Source organism: Acanthochromis polyacanthus, chromosome 16, assembly GCF_021347895.1.
Source record: "Acanthochromis polyacanthus isolate Apoly-LR-REF ecotype Palm Island chromosome 16, KAUST_Apoly_ChrSc, whole genome shotgun sequence".
In the NCBI taxonomy this organism is placed as follows: Eukaryota; Metazoa; Chordata; class Actinopteri; family Pomacentridae; genus Acanthochromis; species Acanthochromis polyacanthus.
The window spans coordinates 33,343,023-33,364,006 of NC_067128.1; the positions used below are offsets into that span (position 1 = coordinate 33,343,023).

A 20,984-nucleotide genomic window follows, 5' to 3' on the forward strand; every position below is an offset into this window, starting at 1 on the left:
GTTGCACTGATATTAGTGACAACTCTGGTTTACAACAAATATCAACATTGGTGATGATACAAATACCATATTACCATAAATAATCCAGCAGCAGTGCAGTTGGGAGAGATAATAACTGACTGCAGTTGATCAAAATGAGTCAGAAATGGTTGAAAGTGACCCAGAGATCATCCACAGTCACTGAACATGTGTCAAAAATGACGCACAGCTTCCCAGAATTCATAAAAATGTGTCCAGAATGAATCAAAAACTGTTGATAATGATTCCAACTTTGTCCAACGTTACCAAAAAATGTTGAAAATGGTGAAGAAATGATCAAAAAAGTTACTCAAGGACTGTTTTCCCATTGGACTGTTAGCAGCTCTTTATGCTAAGCTAAGCTAACGTGCTGCTGGAGCTTCATATTTACAGCTCAGTGTGGTTGCTGAGCCTCCAGGCCTCCTTACATTTTATTTGGAGTGTATTTATTGGCCAAAACAACTTAAATATCACAGTTTTATTCTCTTTTCAAATTTTATCTACATATCTGCATAATAAGTCTCTCTGTATCTCTAATATAACTCTCAGCCCATCAGCACATAATAGAAAAATAGAAGTAGTTGCATTAATCGCAGGTTTAGTGTGCGTTAACACACACACACATTTACAGACACACATTTGTGGGTTTATTGGCCTGCGCAGAGCCTCATCATTCACGGAGCGGCCTGTCAGTGGGAAGTGGCTGCACAATGAAATGGCCTCGTGTGTTTACGTGGACTGGTGTTGATGACAGGTATAAATCTGTCCTCATGAGGACAACAGCCGCCGGACACTTCCGAATAACGCAGCTCCATTCTTCATGTTGGCAGGAGCAGAAAAAGGAGGAGGAAAAAAACAACAAAAACAGGTCCTAATGTTGTTTATTACGCATGAAAAATGAAGCTCGGAGTCATGTCTCCAGGCCCTGCACGTCTCCACGGATGCATTTACAAACCAGGTTCTTATTAAATACATGTAGTTGGTGCATTTCTGCATTAGTGGCTCCTTATCGGGTTGATTTCTGCCCAGATGCTCCAAATGCTCTCCAAATTACGCACGGCTAAGTGACACATCGACGTATTAAAACCACAATTAACCGTCAAAATGACACAATTTTTAAAAGAAGAGGCATTTTTTCGTTCATTTTATCCTGCACCGTCAATAAAAGTACAGCTTTTCTTCAGTGCATTTCATTTAATGCAGCAAAAAGTTTTGAAAAATGCACTTTACGCAAAAATCGTGCGTAAAATGGAGCCCGTTTATAGCTTTAAATACACCAGAAAAAAGTGAACTTTTGTAAGAACCACACACGAGATAATTACTCAATCAGAATTTAATTTAAAAGTCAAGTAGTTCAATTATAGTAAAACAAACAGTTTAGGCCTATAGAATGTAGAACTCTTGATTTACGATTAAAGGCCGAAAATGTAGAATTTTGAATATTACGCAGAAAAAGAAACGTAAGGCCCTTTTGGATTTAAATGTTCCAGAAGTAAACGTTGCTTTTACAGCCAACAAATGCTTTATGAAATCTTTAAATACACATTTATTTAGTAGAAAACCTTTTTATACATTCGTTGAATTCACAATCGAAAATAAAAAGTTAGATTTGGATCAGAAAGAAATCCTGAAAAGCTAATAAATTAATTAAACAACCACCAAACTAAGACATTAAAAGTGAGAAAATATGGAGTTTTTGTGTTTGAAAAGCCTCTGTTTAGCTTCGTAGTGGATAAGATAATTGTTTGTCCATTTCTTTTGTTAAATCTTTAATTATTTTCACGTGAAGAGAGAGAGAGGCGGAGAGCGAGGGAGATGATAACAGCTGGATCTTGATCACAACGAATAGTCTCTCACTCCTCCTCCTCTCTCCTGTTTCTCCTCTCACGAGTTTATTTTTGATTTTCTCCGTGTTTCTGTTTCTCTGCTTCACTTAAACACGTTGGACTGGAAGAACAAACGCGTGTTTTTTGCGCTAATATGCACCAACTCTGTGCGTAATTTCACCCACGCCGTCTTTTTCTCCGTCCTGTCACCGCGGATGTGCAGCTCCAGGCAGAGGATATGTATCAGGGCATAATGACCACCAACCACGGACCCCCTCCTTACGAGCCCGGATTCCTCCACAACCCCTCGGCGGGCACCTCCCCGGTCTACGTGCCCACCACCCGGGTCGTCACCCCCATGATCCCGCCGCTGCCGTACCTCCAGACGCCCGGCTCGTCGCAGCAGAGCAGCCCGGCGTCGAGCCACTCCGCCTGGGCGCAGCCGGGCGCGGACCCGGTGTCCTCCTACAACCACTCCCCGGTGTCCCCGCGCTTCACCTTCTCCGCCAGCACGCCGCTGTCGTCCGGTGTGGCCGCGGCCCGGGAGACGGCGGTGTCCTACAGCAGCTCGCTCAACATCTCCGCCAACGGGAGGGAGCACTACGGCGCCCGGGGCCTCGGCGGCTCCTACCACAGCCCCTACACGGCCTACGTCAGCCCCAACGTGGGGGGAACGTGGTCGGCGTCCCCCTTCGATAACCCGGTGCTGCACGGCCTCCAAACCGGAGCTCCTCCTGGCACGACGAGGCACCCAAACATAGGTAAAAGAAGATTGTTTTTTTCCCGTTAATATGCCTTATTTTATCCTGCACCGCCAACACAACTACAGCCTATTTTCAGCGAGTTTCACTGAACGCAGCAAATATTTTGGAAAAACAGGTTTTATGTAAAATGGTGCCTGTTTGTAGCTTTAAATACACCAGAAAAAGTGAACTAAAAACACACCAGTCTTTCAAATCCTGTTTTATCATTTAAATATTTTATGCATAATGAAAATAGATATTTTTAAATTCAATATAAGGTGTTTTGAAGGTTTGGAATTCAGTTTATCTCCACAGAAATGAGAGAACTGATCAGATTCAGTCACCAAAAGAAGAAAAACGCACAGATGAATGAGCTAAAATTATAATTCATATATATTATAGGTGTTAATATTATGAATTAATAAATATTACAGTTTTGACTGCTGCAGGACAAATCTTAAATCTGAAAACCTGAATTAAATAATGAGGATCAGCACTGTGTCTGTGTTCCTTTATGTTTTAATTATGACTCAGCACATTTAAAGCAAACAGAACATTTAGGTTGGCTCTTTAATCTGAAACATGACTTTAAAAAATTCTAAATAAATCATCCTCATAATATAAAACATCAGGATTTAGTCTGTGATTTTTATTTTCTCAGCTATAAGATAAATGAATCCATCAAACATTTTGGGACTTTAGGCATGTTTCTGAGAAAAATGTGACATGCTGAAAAAGCAGATAAATGACAGAAATAAATTCAATTTTCACTAAAAAAAAAAAAAAAACATAATTAACATGGAGCTAAAAACAGAACTTGAGTTTGTTGCATTTATGAAATCTGATTTTGACTATTTTCAGCAAAACAGAGCCTCAAATTCAATTTAAAATGTAGTAGATTTGTATGTTTTTTTTAAAGTGTGTATCTTTAATTTAACGGATAATGGATGCAGAATTTCCTTCATTTTGTAGCTACTTAATCTTCATGTGTTCTAATTTTCTGCTCAGGCTGGATATATTCTGTTAAATGCAAGCTTAAGAAAATAGAACATAATCAGCCGGTGGTGATGCATCTTTTTATGGTGATTTTTGCATCTTTTCTGTGGTGATTTCCTGCCTTTTGTGGTCATTTTGCCTCTTTAAATGGTGACGTTGCCTCTTTTTGGGGCATAAATCTGTAAACCCTGTGCTCACGTTTTGCATCTCAGCATATAATTAAGGTGTTTCCTGTTCATTATGAATCCAGGAACTATTATTGGTGCGATAGAAATTAATATTTAACAGAAATGATAAGGCAGTTTATGGGGATTGCGGTTTATGAGTTGACTCTGGATCACGTTTAATTTGAACAGAAGGGAATCTGATCCGCGTGTGTTTAACTGAGGAGTGTTTTTCCTTCAATGAGGGGATCAGTTCTGATCTAAAAACATAAAAGCAGTGTTGTCAGCTTCATCCAGGCTGAAGCTGGAGCTTTGGTCCCTGATCTGGATGTGAATTTGGCCTGTGTGGCTGCAGGCTGTACTCTGGACCATATGGACGGCAGAGATTTCACAATGCTGAAGCTGCACCTGGTGTAGTCTGATCGCTGCTTCTTTGAGCTGCATTTCTTCCATTTTCAGAGCTCCTTCATGTGTTTTCTATAATTTAATATGATCTAAATCAGGAGTGTTAAACTCCTCTTAGTTCAGGTTCCAGATTCAGTAAAATCAGAGCATGATTAGCTATAAATAACTTCAGTATTTTATTTGTTTAAGTGCCAAAAAATACATTCTGAAATGTTCACACTGAAGGAATTGTCTTTTTACAAAACATTCTGAATATAGTATTTCACTTTGTGTTCAAAACGACAACAGTTAGACAAGAAAGGACAAAAACAAGACAAAATATTCCAAAAATGAGGCACAAACAACAAAAAATTACACAAACGACATGAAACAAAACAACAAAAAAAATTATTAGAAAGTAACAAAGTGACAAAAAATGGACAAAAACTCAAATGAGGCAACAAAAACCACAAAACAACAAAAATGATACACAAAACAACGGATAAAACAAAACACAAAATGACAAAAATAAGACAAAAACACAAATAAGATAAAAACAAGAAATACAATGACAAAAAATGAGATGAAAGTCACACAAAAAAAGACATAAAGCAATGAAAACAAGACAAAATCTTACAAAAATGAGACAAAATGACAAAAAAAGAGACAAATGACATCAAACAAAAACAACAAACAGACCAAATATTTGATTAAAAACATTACAAAGTGACAAAAACATGGACAAAGTGACAAAAACAAGACAAAAAATTACACAAAGGAGACAGAAAATGACAAAAACAACCAAGACAAGACAAAATATTACAAAAATGAGTCACAAAAAACCTGAGAAACAAAATGAGACGAAAGAAAAATGAGACAGAAAATTATTTTAAAAAGTTACAAAGAAACGAAAAATGGACAAAAACAAGACAAAACATTACACAAATGACACAAAAAATGACTAATATTTAACAAAACCAAAAAAAAGACAAACAATACAAGCGAGACAAAAAAGTCAAAAAACAAGAAAAAAAGGACAAACTATAATAAAATTGGGACACAAAATGAGAAAATGAGACACAGAACAAGAAACAAAATGACAAAAAATGTTACAAAACAAAAAAGAGTCGAAAATTGGCAGTAAATGACAAAACACACCACAGTGACAAACAACTGTCAAAAAACAAGGCAAAAAATTAGACAAATGACACAAACGATGACAAAAAAACAAAACAGTATAAAGAAAACAAAGTATCAGAAAAATGAGACACAAAGCAACAATGAGTCATATAGCACGTATTTTATTTTATGATTAAAACAGCCTGCCATGGTTGAGAAATTCTTTACATTTTATAGTTTTACAAATTTATAGTTTGCAGTTAATGTCTTCTCTGTAATTTTTAGACGTCATAAAGTCGTCCTGAGGCCGGATTGGAGCCTCTGGAGGGCCGCTTTTGGCCCACGGTCCGCATGCTTGACACCCCTGCTCTACATCCTGGTTATTCTTTTAAACATCAGCTGCTTGTATTGTCAGCAGGTTAATAACCCTGAGTGACCTGTGAGCTGATTATTTGAGTTTCCATCCAGCAGATAACAGCATTGATCCACTGCGACCTCTTCAGATCCTCACAAAATAAACTCATGATTGTTTTACAAATTACATCAAATCTGAGTGTCTGATTGAGTCAGCCTCCTGGTGAAAGATTAACGTCCTGCAGGTAAGAAGGGAAACCTCTTTATCTGTGGAGAAAAACAGAGAAAGAGCAAATAAAACTCATTCAGTTGTTGGTCATCATGTGAGGTCATCATAATACAGAGTTTTAGTGACAAAACTGAAGGAAAAATGTGCAGAAATGCCTCTGAATATTAAAAAAATGATTGATTTAACTTTATAGTCCCATTTTATTTCATTTGTCAGAGAAAGAAAAAAACATTTTCAGCTTAAAATGGATCAAAATGTGTTAAATGTGCATTTATTTGTGTTTTATTATGATTAAAATGGAACAGATCCATCCGCGATAACCCCATAATTCTCCTGGATAAATGTAAATATTTCAGAAATATTTTCAAAATGAGAAAGAAAACGACAAAAGCGAGATACAAAATGAGACGAGCTACAAAAGTCGGACAAGAACAAAAACAAGACAAAATGTTACAAAAATGAGAAATAAAACAACAAAAGCGAGAAACAAAATGACAAAAAATGAAACAAAATGAAACAAAAAGAGACAAAAAAGTAGTAGAGAAAAGTTACAAAGAGACAAAAAATAGACAAACGACACAAATGAGACAAAAAGAAAATGCATGACAAAAATATGAGACAAAAGTCAGACAAAAAACAACCATAACCAACAAAATATTCCAAAAATGAGACACAAAACAACAAAAGCGAGAAACAAAATGACACATAATTAGACAAATAACACAACAAAATAGAGACAGAAAATTTGTTAAAAGGTTACAAAGCATTAAAAAAAAAGGACAAACGAGACAAAAAATGACAAAAAAGAAACAAAACGACAAAAAATAAGACAAAAATACATGCTAGATGAAAAGGAAACACAAATTGACAAAGTATGTGACAAACAACAAAAATGTGAGACAAAAAAAGACAAAAACAACAAAAACTTGAGACAAACAAAGTCAAAAAACAACAAAAATGTGAGACAAAAAAACAACAAAAACAAGACAAAATATTAGAAAAATGAGATGCAAAATGACAAAAGAACAAGGAGCCATCCAGTATTTTACTTTATGATCAAAACAACGCAGCATGGTCAAGAAATTACTTTAAATGTAATATTTGTAGCTAATGTCTTCTTTTAATCTTTAATTTGTTACTCTTTACAAAGTCGACTGCGTCTATTAGAGCTTATTCTTTCCTCACACACAGTAGTTCTCATGTCACATCCAGATGAGCTTTTTATTTCCCTCCTCACCTTTGGCCTCCTCAAGTGTTTTTCTTTTAACTGCAGCCTGATAAAGACACACTCTGACATTTCTACGGTGGACAGAAAAACAGGCGTCCATTCAGGCTGGTTCTGTTTTCTCCTTGTGTTGGCTACATTCAAGGCTGCAGCTCTCTGCCATCTCTGCTCCACTCCCAGCCTTGAGGAGGCCTGTTAGGAACACATTTAGAAGAGGAGAGCGATCAGAAACGCACCATGGACGGGGGTTTAAATGTGACTTTTTGCTGCTGTTTCCTGCTCAAACGCACAGATTTCGGTTGGAGGTCCGGCTGATTGATGCCTCCCATCCAGAGCGGCTAAGTGCTTCTTGTGAGACGCTCTCAGATCAGAGGGTGAGGATTTATCAGATGTCAGGCTTTCTGAGGGAGAAGGTGGTAGAATATGATGGAGCTCTATTTCCAGCAGGCGTTTATCTGACAGATAAGGAGGGAATCCGGGCTGTTGTTGCTGCTGTGTGGCCCTGAAGGCTGCAGGATTTGCGCCTCCTGCTGGTGTTCAGCTGCACTGCTTCATCAGGAAGCTTTATTAATCCTTAGAGCAGGGGTGTTGTTTTAGTTCAGGACCACATTCAGCTCAATTTCATCTCAAGTGAGCAGTAAAATCACAGCATAACAACCTATAAATAACCACAACTCCACATTTTTCCTTTGTATTGGTGCAAAAAGTACATTCTGAAAATGTTCACATTTTATGAATTATCTTTTTGCAAAACATCATGAACAACCTGAAATTTCTCTAGAAAGTAAGCTTAATTTTAACAATACTATGCCTCAGTTTATCATTCACACATTACAGCTTATAGGTCACAGAATGTCTACAAAGACACAAAACATTTAGTCTCAGGTATCTGGAACTGAACGATATTTTACTTTATGATCAAAATGACAAAAGTGAAACAAAAAATAACAAAAACAAGGCAAAATTTTACAAAAATGAGACACAAAATGACAACAGAACAATCAGCAATCTAGTATTTTATTTTATGATCAAAACAACTTGTTAAGGTCTAGAAATTATTTTAAATTTAGAGTTTTACAAATTTAATATCTGCGGTTCAAAGTCGTCCCATGGGATTGGACCCTGTGGAGGGCCAGTTTTGGCCCATGGGCCTCATGTTTGACACCCCTGCTTTAGATGCATTAGTGACTGGAACTTAAACTCTTCTCGAAGTGGATCAAAAATGACCAGAATAACAATCATTGTGTTTTTATGCCATTATTGTAATTTTGCTGAGGAATAATAATTTGTTTTCTGGTTTCTATTCTATTTTAGTCCACATAAGAATGATTTCATATTTGAGATGTGTTTATTTTTCACTGTATAACACATTTTGAACATTTTCATAACTGAAATATAATTGGATATCACACAGAGCAGCAATAGAAGAACGTCCACATCCATTCTGTTGACATTTTTCCGCTCTTTTCCTCCAGCTCTTGCTGCTCTCCATCCCTCCATCACCTCTTGTATGATTATTATCAGTCATAAAGATCTTGGGGTAGTCATACAAATGTTACAATTTCTTCAGAAGTATAAACGGTAACATAAAAAATTACATGGAATGACATCACAGTTTTTTTTAACTGAAAACCTGGAGAATGAAGCGATAAAAACTTTTCATTCCAACAAGAAAACGACCTAACTTATGCAGCTAAGGGTTAAATGGTTTGGATGGAATTCTTGTGGCCTGAACCCAGATGGAAGTTAATTTCTGAAGAATGTCTAGAATCACAGAATAGTTCCAGCAAAAGTCACTGGACAGACTGATTTACCTTTTAAGACTGTGTGATCCGTGACGTTAAAATGAGGCGGTTAGAAGCAGAGTTACAGCACAAATACAGACAATAATCACGTGAGAGTGGGTCTTCATACATAAACACACATGAGACACACTGAGGGGTAGATTTCAGCTGATGTACACTAATTAGAACATGTGGATTTGCCTCAGAGAATAGAGGACTTTTATTTTGAAAAACAGCAATAATGTCACTCATTGACTCAACAATTCCATCAGCAGAGGGCCTTTTTTTTCTTCAGCACTGGGTCTTTAATTGCTTTGAGAACTATGAGTAATAAGTCGTAGTAAAGACCTCATGTGAGTCTTCAGTGTCAAATGGAATCATCGGTCAAATTGGGTTGTATTGTTGTTTTCAATTTCTGTAATATTTTATGGTCTACATTTTAGTGGCAAAGTGGTCTAAAGAACAAAGCAAATATGGCGTTATAGTGGAAAGTTATATCATTTTTGAAAATACACATTTTTCTCAAAAACTACACAAAATGGACTAGACCACTCTGCTTCCAACCCCCCCCCCCAAAAAAAAATGTTAAAGATGCTTCAAAAAATTATTCAAAATGACTTGAAAATGGTCCAGAATTAGTTAAAACTTTCCAGAAATGATCTAAAGTGACAAACATTTGTTCAGAATGACATGAAAATAGTCTAAAATGATCCAAAATTGCAGAAAATTTGTCCAGGATTACACATTATGGTCTAGATTTTAGAGACAAAGTGGTCTAACCCACAACCCAGATGCAGCGTTACAGTGGAATGCTAGACCTTTCTTGAAAACACAAAACATTTAACCCTTTTTTTTTCAACAGCTATAGAAGGTGGGTTGAAACTACCAGAGTAAAATGTCGCAGCAGACTGATCATATTTAACGTTTGTCTCCCTTTATCAGATCTGTTCGATGAATTTGCCGAGGGGCGAGAGTGTGTGAACTGCGGGGCGATGTCGACCCCCCTCTGGAGGCGAGATGGTACGGGCCACTACCTGTGCAACGCCTGTGGACTGTACCACAAGATGAACGGCATCAACAGACCCCTCATCAAACCCCAGAGACGGCTGGTGGGTCTCTGCTCAGTGCACTTCTTCTCCTCCTTCAGCAGCTCCCATAAAGAGATCATTTTAATGATTCCTCTCCTTCTTTCCCGTCTCAGTCGGCCTCCAGGAGGGTGGGCCTGTCCTGCAGCAACTGTCACACCACCACCACCACCCTGTGGAGGCGAAACGCAGAAGGAGAACCGGTCTGCAACGCCTGTGGCCTCTACATGAAACTCCACGGGGTGAGGGAAAGAACAGAGAGACTGTTTTCGCTATATAGATGTGCTCGTAAGTTTATATACCCTGGCAGAATTAGTAGCCTATGCACCATTCTTTAATGAACACGTGAGCAATCAGAGCAAATACAACTACGTGACAATAAATAACTATTGTCTGACCGCTAACACTGAATGAAAGAAAAGTTGTCCATGAAAAAACACATTTTCTAACAGTTTTGTCAGGTCTGTAAACTTATGAACACAACGATGTGAAAAAACACAGAGAACGCACTTTTAACCCTGCTGTAGATGATGTTTCTGTGACATGTTTGATTATAATATTTAGTGTGCTGGTGTTCTTTACTGCTCACACATCATGACTCAGTGATTATAGTTCACTCGTTTTTCAAAACAAATACAAGTTAAAACTTTTTTTAATGTACGCTAGAAAGACCTACATATAAAATACATGACATTGATTTTTTTTTTCCAAATTTAATTTTACTTTCTGGAATTTTTTTCTTTTAATGGAGTGATATTGATAAATTAACAAGACTCTTCTGTTCAGGGTGCCAAAAATGTGAAATGAGCCATTGTTGGTTGCACTTATTAAGCCAAACAGAGGAAGTTTAACTATTTAAACTATTTAAAAATATATATATTTTTTAACTTTAAAATGGGTTAATTTGACCCTTAACATAACAGGAGGGTTAAGCCCAAATACTGGTGATCATCAATATGCAGTGATAGTTTAACTCTGAAGCCAGCAACTGAATTAATGAGAAGAAATCAGTGACATGAAGGCGATAAAAAGGATAATTTCTCTCTTTTTTTTGAAAAAAAAAATAAGATGAATAGCTATACATACACTACCACTGAAAAGTTTGGGGTCTCTTAGAAATGTCCTTAATTTTGAAAGAAAAGCAGGCTTTTTTTTCAATGAAGATAACATTAAATTAATGATAAATCTACTCCAGACATTGGTAATGTGGTAAATGACTGTTCTACCTGTGTTCTAATGCTACATTGTGTTAGCTAATGGTGATGAAAGGCTCACTGATGATTAGAAAACCTTTGTGCAGTCATGTTAGCACATGGATAAAAATGAGAGTTTTCATGGAAAACATGAAGTAGCCTGGATGACCCCAAACTTTTGAACGGTAGTGTACATATTTTAGCCGTGACCAAACAATATAAAATTCTGGCTCCACAGGTTCCTCGACCTCTGGCTATGAAGAAAGAAGGGATCCAGACCCGCAAACGCAAACCCAAGAACCTCAACAAATCCCAAACTGGTGAGCTGTTGCATTGTGTAAATACATAGATATTTAGCTCAAATTTATCAGTATTTCAAAACCAGATGTGATTTGTAGTGTTTCCTTTGATTTCCACCAAAGAAACAAACAAAAAAAAAGGGTGTAGGTTTTGTTTGTTGATTACAGCGGACACATTAAATGAAAGGGCTAGAAGCAGAACATACCAACTGAGTTTTATATAATTTCTGTAATGCTTTATGGTCTAGATTTTAGTGGCAAAGTCGTCCAACCCACAACCCAACTTCATAGTTTCGTGAAGGACGACTATCGAGCCTCATAGAAGAAACGTTTGGAAGCAGAGTGGTCTAACCCACCTTCTGTAGTTTTTGAGAAAAAGGGTTCAAAGTTTTGTGTTTTCAACAATGGTCTAACATTGGAAGCACTGGAACGCCATATTTGGGTTGTGGATGCATCCCTTATTTCCATTTTTCAAAATAAAAGCCCCTTGCTGCTTTCATGTTTTTATTCTTGGGGATAAAGCCACAAGTACTAATTACTATGCATCCACCAAAATCTACACCTAAGCGTACGTCATGTGTGTTTTTGGTTTGAAAACCCACTCACTTGTGTGTATTGTCTGTATTTATGCTGTAATTTTGGTTTGTCCTCTGACTGCTGCAGGGACTCCAGGCAGTGAGGGGACTCCAGTTACACCCAGCAGCACTCCCCGAACCTCCACCGCCACAGAGGAGCCTCGGCAGATAAAGACAGAACCGGAAAGTCACAGCTTGTACTCACACCACAGCTCCCACACACAGGTAAGACCGAGGAATCTCACTGAGCATTTATGTTTTCATCAATGAGGCAGGCACTCATCGCTTATGATTAACCCCAGCTAATAACCTGAAAAAAGATCTTTATTGTCTCTCTCCAGATTTCAGCCCCATACTATGTGGCATTATCTTAACCAGTTATATTTCACAATGCAACAACAACAATGCTTTTTGTGTAAATGTTTTTGAGCCATGCTAGACTGATTTCATTGATCCAGTGTGTTTTATTTTAGTTTCAGTCTCTCTTTGTGTCTCCTCAGTGGATGCACAGCCTGCAGTTTATCTAAAAAGACAGTTTTTTAAAATGTTTTTAACAAAATGTGATACGCACAAATGGCTTGTTTAGGGAGATTTTGTAAATTAGACTCATAGAATGAAGTGATTTTGGTGAAATATCACAATTTTAAACTCAGATTTGATCCATTTTCTCACACATGATACATTCAAGGACTGGCAGAAAGTTGAAAATCCAACAACTTCTACTATTTCAAAGACGTTTGTGGGGTAGGTTTCTATAAGTTTAACTTCAACCTACTCCTTTTCGAATATGTTTTGTAATCAGTTTAATTTCTGAATTTTTTTTTATTTTTTTTATTTGAAATAAACATTTCAATCAATCAATCAATCAATCAATTTTGGCAATTTTAAAAAAGAAAACGTGCCCTTTAAACCCGCCGGATTTAGGTTCAGAAGGTTGAAGACCAAAAAGAGGCAACAGTTAAGTTACTCGTGATCATTGGTAGATTAAGGTGGAAACAGAAACAAATTCATACAGTACTGTTTAAAAGTTTGAGGTCACTTAGAAATGTGCTTATTTTTGAAAGAAAAGCCATTTTATCAATGAAGATACCATTAAGTCAATCATAAATCCAGTCTAGACATTGTTTATGTGGTAAATGACTATTCTAGCTGGAAACGGCTGATTTTTAATGGAATATCTCCATAGGGGTACAGAGGAACATTTCCAGCAACCATCACTCCTGTGTTCTAATGCTACATTGTGTTAGCTAATGCTGTTGAAAGGCTCATTGATGATTAGAAAACCCTTGTGCAGTTATGTTAGCACATGAATAAAAGTGAGAGCTTTCATGGAAAACAGGAAATAGCCTGGGTGACCCCAAACCTTTGAGCGCTAGTATATATAATAGATAAATTCCTCCACTCATCTTCTCTCTCCAGATTCCAGCCCTACCAGCCTACATGGCGGCTCAGGGAGGCGGCATCCCCCTCAAGTTGTCTCCTGGAGGACACAGCGGCTCCTCTGGATCCAAACCCGAACCCTGGAACAACCTCATCCTGGCTTAGAAGACCTGAGCATCTTAAAAACAACTTCGTTATCAACAATACACCGACTAAACTCTCCTGGAGGACGTTCCTGTAGCAGACTGTTGCTGTTGGTCCGTCAGTGCAGAGATCTGGGACAGAAATATTGAAGCTGCTGCAGATGGGAAGAGAACCTGCACAGATCAGAGCAACCAGAGACTGAACCGAGTTCGTGTTGGACATTTGAAAGCAGAGAGGTGATTAGATTCACACACATAAAATAAAGGGGGGTTGTTTTGTCATTTTCACCTTTTCTGCAACAACATGTCAAAAAACTGTTCGACACCAAACGACGACAAACGACAGCAATGCTCAAACTGTAGCTGCTTTTATGTGAACATATTAATGGTGCAAAGAAATGCTGGACATGCAAAACACACAAAAACACACAACTTTCTGTGAAAAGGTTGCACCACTGATTTGTTACAGCAAGTCTATTTTTAAAAGGTCAGTTCACGTGTATATGGAAAAAAAACAACTACACATTTTCACACTTAGCCTTAATGGTATCTTTATGACTATGCCACCAAAAAGCAATTAAGCTGGTGCTAAAAGTTTTAAAATAACAGTTCTATTTCTCTATGGGGAGAGCACAAACTGGTGCACTGTTTTTGGTTGGTGTTGCTACTGAATTTTTTTCAGTTGTAAAAGGGGAAGTGGCTATTTAATTCACCATTAATCAGCAGCATTGTGACTCTATTAGACCCATTTTTTTAAACAGGTGAAACAGTTTTCCTTTACAGTTCCTCACCGAAATGCACTGTGGCTCACTTTTTGGTGTCCTACAATGGTAATAAAACATGTCTGCGGTGAGGAAAAAAGGCCTATTGCATCTGTCTACCCTAACCTTAACCCCAACCCCGACCTTAACCCTCATCCCTTATTACAATTAAAGGACTCTGGAGGGCCCTGGTTCGAGTCCCGCACGGCCAACCTCCCCATGAGGCTTCATGAACATCCTATGATCGTTCTGGGTTATCATTGAATATATGTCTGCAATTTTTAATCTGTTTGTGAGAATATTTAGTGTCCATTTTTACAAATTTTCTTGTTTCTTTCATAAAAAAAAAAAAGCTTTAGTGTGGCCTCGCCTTGTGGGGGATCAAGTACTACATGATGTCAAATTAACACCAGTTCCTTTTTATCGTGCTTTCTCACAAAGCATGTTGCTTTTTAATTCAGAAGTCCTAACCCCAACCCTACCCCTAACCTTAGTCACTTATTACACTTTAATGACATTTCACAGTTCATCTCGGTCTTTCAGTTCCTCAAACACGATCAGTGCAATAAGAATCAACTCTCTGGTGTCCTGTTGTTGACTTTTACCTTTGTCCTTTTGACTTAAGTATAAAAACACACGTCGGTATTGACGTTTAATAACAACACATGACTAAACTACCTACCAGCGCTGGGACACAGCTCCCTCTGCTGACACAAGCACAGACATGCATCCAGTAGAAGTTTCAATGAATACTTTACGGCCTTTAACAAAAATCTAACTAGTATTTATTATAACGAGCTCAACCCCATTTCACATTATCATCTAATTGTTATCTACTATGTGGGGGTTGTTTGATAAACTGTGCAGTGTGTCCGTGTGGAAAAACTGCTGCAGAAATAACAAGCTTATATGTAAAAAGTCCACTCCAGTATAATTGTGTACTATACACCATTTGTGATATATTGCTAGACACAGACTAATAAAGACAAAGCCTTTTGATGTAAATTGTACAAATGGAGTAGGAGTGGTGTTTTTCGCTCAAGTTCTGTCCACTTTTGAATCTTCTTCTAAGAATTGCAGCCTCCCGATGTGCAGATATTCCTCCGTGAACTTCAGGACATCCGCGATAAAAAGCTGGACGGTGCATTGATTGAAGTCTTCAGTCAGCTTCTCCCTGATGAACTCCGCATATCTGTCCTGCACCATCTCCCTCCAGCACTGCAGAAATAAGAGCCTCATTTCCTCCTGAAGGGCTTCATCTACTCCTGAGCCAAAGCTGTGGTCGAGTGCGAGCGCTCGTCCTCTTTCTAAATGTTCCTCAAAGCTTCCATTTTCTCCTGAAAGCAGAACCTCGGCGGCTTCGATCAAACCATTCGCCTCCTGCGTCAAGATCTGCCTCTCCTCTTCCGGTTTGGTTTCGAAAACGGCATTCAAGCATTTGAAGTAGCTCTTCCAGTCTGGCCTCAACGCTGCATTTGTCAGAGGGAAGTTTGTTCGTCCAGATTTGAGAAAGTGTTTCGTGACGGCAAACACGTCTTCACACAAAAGATTGAGATCGGTGTCCTGTTCAGCTGCTTTAACGTAGCTCTCATAATCCACAGTCTCAGCTACACGTTCCACCTGTCTGTAGCTAAGATCCTTGAACAGGATTTCTTTGGTTCCTTTGAAGCCCCAACATCTCACGAAGCCAATGTGAGTCTTCACTCTGTGCAAACTCCACCACTCCTGAGCCTTATGGACCAGGTTCAGCATGCAGGGCTCGGTGTTTCTCGCCAAACATGGGCTGTTCATGGTGAAAACATAAACCTTCCAGTCCTCAGAGGCTCCACAGTCCACCTCCAGGAGATCCTGGGTCTGTTTGATGATGACGTCCTCGCTGTGCTCTCCGTTGTTGTAGTTGGGATAGTAAGGTCCGTACATGATCACCTCCTCCTGCTTCTCGATAACCGCCCACGAATGCTGTTTGTCCTCGGGGCCGCATTCCTCCGTGATGTCGTGGCGAAACTCCAGGAATTTTTTGTTCACTGAGTCACTGAGGAGAAAGTCGTTGGCGGGATGTTTGATCCTGAGATGTTCTAAAACTCTGCTCACAGAGAGCTCAGTGCTGGCCCAGGAGGATGTTTGATCAGAGAGGCTCCGAGTGTCGGTGAGGTGATCCGGGCTTTCATCTGAACAGGTTTCACATATGAAGGGGTGGTAACAGCCCGTCCTGTGGCGCAGAAATACGTCATTTTAACAACATTAATTCACATCTTACATCATGTACAGCAGTGAATGGATAAAAAAAAGAGCAGCTTTATGACTGTGAGTTGGATTTTATTACCTTTAGACAAAGTCGGTAACCTGGCAATAGCCAAATTAATAATTGTGTAGTACTTGATAGTACTCCACAATATCAATCTGGGACCGCTCCATGTAAATCCGTTCGGAGGAAAGAGGCATGGATTGGACAATGCAACAGTATGTCCCACCTGTGACAGGTTTGTTTTTAGCCAATCGCGGCAAACTTTAATATGTCATCATCGGGTTGAGCGCAGGTGCTATGGTGTGGTCAAAGTAAAACTGACTTAATAGCAGCATCTACACGATCACAGTGTTTCCCCTCCTATATAACTGACGAGGCGGGCCGCCTCGCTGGTATAGGTCCTCTGTTGCCATGTTTGTTTTGATCTACTGGCGCTTGGTGTTGTCGTCACACCCGGAAATCCTGCACATTATCCCGCCCCACACACGAATACTGCTGCGTGACTGGCCCGAACCAACTTGGTGCTGTACGAAAAGTGAAGGCGGGAGCGGAGCAAGATGTTTTCTTGAGAGATTTGTGAACTCACAAATATCGCGAGAAATCAACTTGCTGGCAAGGTTACAAAGTCGGGGTGTTTCCTGTCCTTCATTTGAGCTAAAATAGACGGTTCCTGACTTCAGCTAATTGGGTCAATATATAGTTGAGGGACTTTTGAAGTCCATGGGATAAATCTTGCTTACATTTTTATTAAAAATAGAAAAAAGTTGTTTTTTTTATGTTGGTTATGATCATGTCTTTACAAATTCCATATTTATTTATTATGGAATCAAATATTTATTAAGAAAAAATGACTGGATATCACTGAAATGTCAACTAAATAACCGTCTGAATTTAATAACAACCACCTTCTAATGAGTTAAACAATAATAAAATGAGCTTATTCAGACATAGTTTTGATTGTGTTCTTTTTATTAAGTTGAGATAATCATGACATATTTCTTTTTGGCAATATGTCAAATTTTATATGGAAAATAGTAAATTGTATCCGTGTTCTGAGAAATCAACTAAGTGACCCATTACAAAAACACTTCAAGGAAATGTGTTAATTCCAGATTACACTTGACTCACACACAAGTAGTGTGAGTCAAGTGTAGATTTATGGCATGTCAACAGGTTTACTACAATATCTTTATAAATATCTTTCAATTTCAATTTTACTCAGTTGTATAAAGAATATTTAGAAGAATCTTTGTCTAAAAATGTCATGTGGTGTTTGGTTACAGGCGGCCATGTTGATTTTAGGCCTGAAAACAGCAAAAATGTCACCTGTGATTCCTGTCAACTATGTTACAAAAGGTTCCGCAATTATATATTGATCCAGTTGGTAGCAGTGGAAAATAACTAAGTGCATTTACTGTAGTAGTTTCTTTCCTGTCTATCCCTGCTATCTGTTGGCTTCCCTCCATGAGTCTTGTTCTGCTTGAGGCTAAAAGCGAGTTTTTACTTTCCATTGCTGCCAAGTGATACCTGACTTATTGGGTTTCTTAGTATTGTCGGTTCTTAACCTGTGTTGTTAAATAATGCATATAAATTTGTGTAATGTACTGAGTGAAACTGCAGAATCTGGTGACTGATACAGTTTTGAGGAGCTGGTACTTTGAGTATTTCCGTTGTAGACAACTTTCTACTTTCACTGCACGACATTTCACAGGGCAACATTCTACTTCTTACTCCACTACAATTATTTTAACACTTTAGTTACTTTTAATGTGAAGATTTTAACACAATGGATGTCATTTCCCTCCAAACTTCTCATTTCAAAACATTTTTTAATGACTGAATATCTCACTAAAAGTCCAATATTGGAAAAAAAGTTGACTCTGCAAACAGATTTGTGTGCTTTTTTGACAACACTTCACATTTATTTTCTGTCGGTGTGTGTAAAAATATGTATAAAACAGTTCAAATAGCTCCACCTGCAGCAGTGACGTGCTGCTGATGCAATAAAGATTTATTATTAATAATCTAATGATGTCATGTATTATAATAAGGACCCCCATCAGTTCTTTTACTTCAGTATTTGAACTACATTTTGGTGCTAATACCTATACATTTAAGTAGGATTTTTAATGCAGGAGATGTAATTCTAGTGGAGGAATTTTTCACTCCACTAGTGGCACTTTAACTTCAGTAAATTACCCAAAATTTGTCTCACATTTTCTGTATGCAAAAGAACTTTTAGAATATTTCCCAAAATGTCAAACTTCATGTATATATCTAATAAAATTTACTATAAAATTTCTTCAAAGTTAGTGATAAATCGTCTTTACTGAACAATCAAACAGTTCAACGATGATTTTTTTCTGCCATGGAAATAAACATGAATTTGTGTTTTTGAAAGAAACTACAGAATATATGCCTTTATAGAATGAGGATAAGGTCAGCTTATTATAGCTAAACATTCCATTAATCATAAAAATAATAAATAAATTGAGTAACCCTTTAAAAAAATAAAAAGCCAGAGCATATTTCAGTGATTATGTAAACCGTCCTGAATATATGTACTGAAGCTGTGGCTTATGTTATACAAATTTAAAGGTGTGGTTTTGTGAAAAAACACTCAATAATGAAGACATAGATCAAGGAAAGAATTGAATAAGACTGTAATAATAATGATAACTGTAAGGCATTACAGAGTGAGAGTTACCTGAATTTACCTGTCTCACCTCAAACAACCTACACATAATCTCCTCTCTGTGAGACGCCTGTTTAAGGAAACACTTGAAGTATGAAATTCCTGGACTCTGTATTTGTCCTTTGGTCGGTGCTTACTTGAGTCTTTTATGTCGCATCGCTTCATCTGATCTGTCAGTCGGGAGTCTGTCCAACAGAGTTTCCAATCTGGGCAAACATTTCTTCGTATAGAGCGAAGGATGGCTGTCATAGCCATCGAACAGAGGCCGTTTATGACTGAACCTGGATGAAAACACACATTTAAAACCAGAGAGAAGCTGTGAAACCAAACTGTCAGTCTGAGAAAGAGTCAGTGCAACACCTGGAGCTGTTTCTGCGTGAAGAAATGACAACTTTCCTTTGCTCTCAGATCTTTTTCTTCCAGATATAAAACTCTACTCACATGGCGAAATCCATCCAGTTTCCTCACATCTGGCAACTGAGCTGTTGATCCACAGTTTTCTGTTTGCTTTCTCTGGTTGCATGCAGTCATGGCTCAGTGACTTCTGACAAACCAGGCTGACAACTCAACTGTTGCACTTTCTGTCTGTTCAGTGAGAGCAGCATGAGAGTTGGTGACTGTCAGCACCGAGCTCCACCTCATAGCAGCGCTCAGGGCTAAATAACTTAACCAGCGCACTTCTGGTGCCGATGTCAGACGAGCATCACATCACTGTCTTGTCCTCGCTGAACTCTTGTCTTTCTTTTTCTAGTCCGGCAAGTTCCTCAGAAGTATGCAGAGGAAATGGATCAAAGTCTGCTTTCATCTGAAGCGTAGGACGTGATATTTTTGTCTCATCAGGGACAGATGGAATAGAAGAGCTGAGGACACTTCAGCTGGTTTAATTTAAGTGTCACGGTTATTTATTGAGATTCATACGAGAGTTTGGCTCCAGTCCACAGCTGTGGGGCCTTTGGCAGATTTGCAGATTTACAGTTAGACCTTTGTTTGCACAGTTCACATCGTTGAAAAAAGAAAAGAAGTCCAAGTACACTCCCCAGTGACATCGATGTAAATAATGCAGCAGGAAAGCTAAAACTTAAAACGGAAAGTACAGTTTGCACAGAAACGTTGAGTGCAGTAATCACATTAAAATACAATTGAGGGGGTTGGAAACAGAGTGGTCTAACCCGCTAAAAATCCAAACTGAGTTTTATAGAATTTCTGTAATATTTTATGGTATTTTAGCGGCACAGTGGTCTAACCCACATTTCAAATATAGTGTTACAGTGGCACTTCCAGTGTTAGACCATTCTTGAAAACACAAAACCTTGAATTCATTTTTCTCAAAAACTACAGAAAGTGGGTCAGACCACTCTGCTTCCAAACTCTTATTGACCAAGATGCTTCAAAAAATGATCCAAAATGTGTCTAAAATGACTTAAAAATGTTCCAGAATTACAGAACATTTTTCAGAAAAGATTAAAACGACAAACATTTGTTCAGAATGACATAAAAATAATCGAAAATGAACCAAAATCAGTCAGAATTTCTCTCAGATGATTAAAAATGATCTAGAATGACTGAAAATTTGCAGAATGACACAAAATTTATCCAAGATGCTTTGAAAGCCACCCAAAATGACTCAGAAAGTGTGCTAGACCACTCTGCTTCCATGTTCTTAGGGAGAGCAAAGTCAAGGATGCAGCACAATGTTGTTTTGTTTTGGATGCACAGATGAAGGTTCTGTCATTAAAATGGCTCATTTGCCAAAAAAAAAAATACTT

The 20,984-nt window shown here is 38.2% G+C and overlaps 1 protein-coding gene across 1 annotated transcript; it reads left to right on the forward strand.

Moving 5' to 3' along the window:
- Positions 1–1,868: 1,868 nt before the first annotated feature.
- Positions 1,869–14,663, forward strand: gata4 (GATA binding protein 4). Its single transcript, XM_022194994.2, has 6 exons — positions 1,869–2,605; positions 9,785–9,951; positions 10,044–10,169; positions 11,359–11,440; positions 12,083–12,219; positions 13,414–14,663. The coding sequence occupies exons 1-6, from the start codon at positions 2,083–2,085 to the stop codon at positions 13,537–13,539; spliced, it is 1,161 nt and encodes a 386-aa protein (XP_022050686.2). The 5' UTR covers positions 1,869–2,082; the 3' UTR covers positions 13,540–14,663.
- Positions 14,664–20,984: the final 6,321 nt, after the last annotated feature.

What these genes read in the sequence shown, in the direction of transcription:
- gata4 (XM_022194994.2), top strand. Translation starts at nt 2,083, where the DNA reads ATGTATCAGGGCATAATGACCACCAACCACGGACCCCCTCCTTACGAG. An exon ending in GACGAGGCACCCAAACATAG is followed by an intron (nt 2,606 to 9,784) that starts GTAAAAGAAGAT and finishes TCCCTTTATCAG; the next exon opens with ATCTGTTCGATGAATTTGCC. An exon ending in ACCACAGCTCCCACACACAG is followed by an intron (nt 12,220 to 13,413) that starts GTAAGACCGAGG and finishes TTCTCTCTCCAG; the next exon opens with ATTCCAGCCCTACCAGCCTA.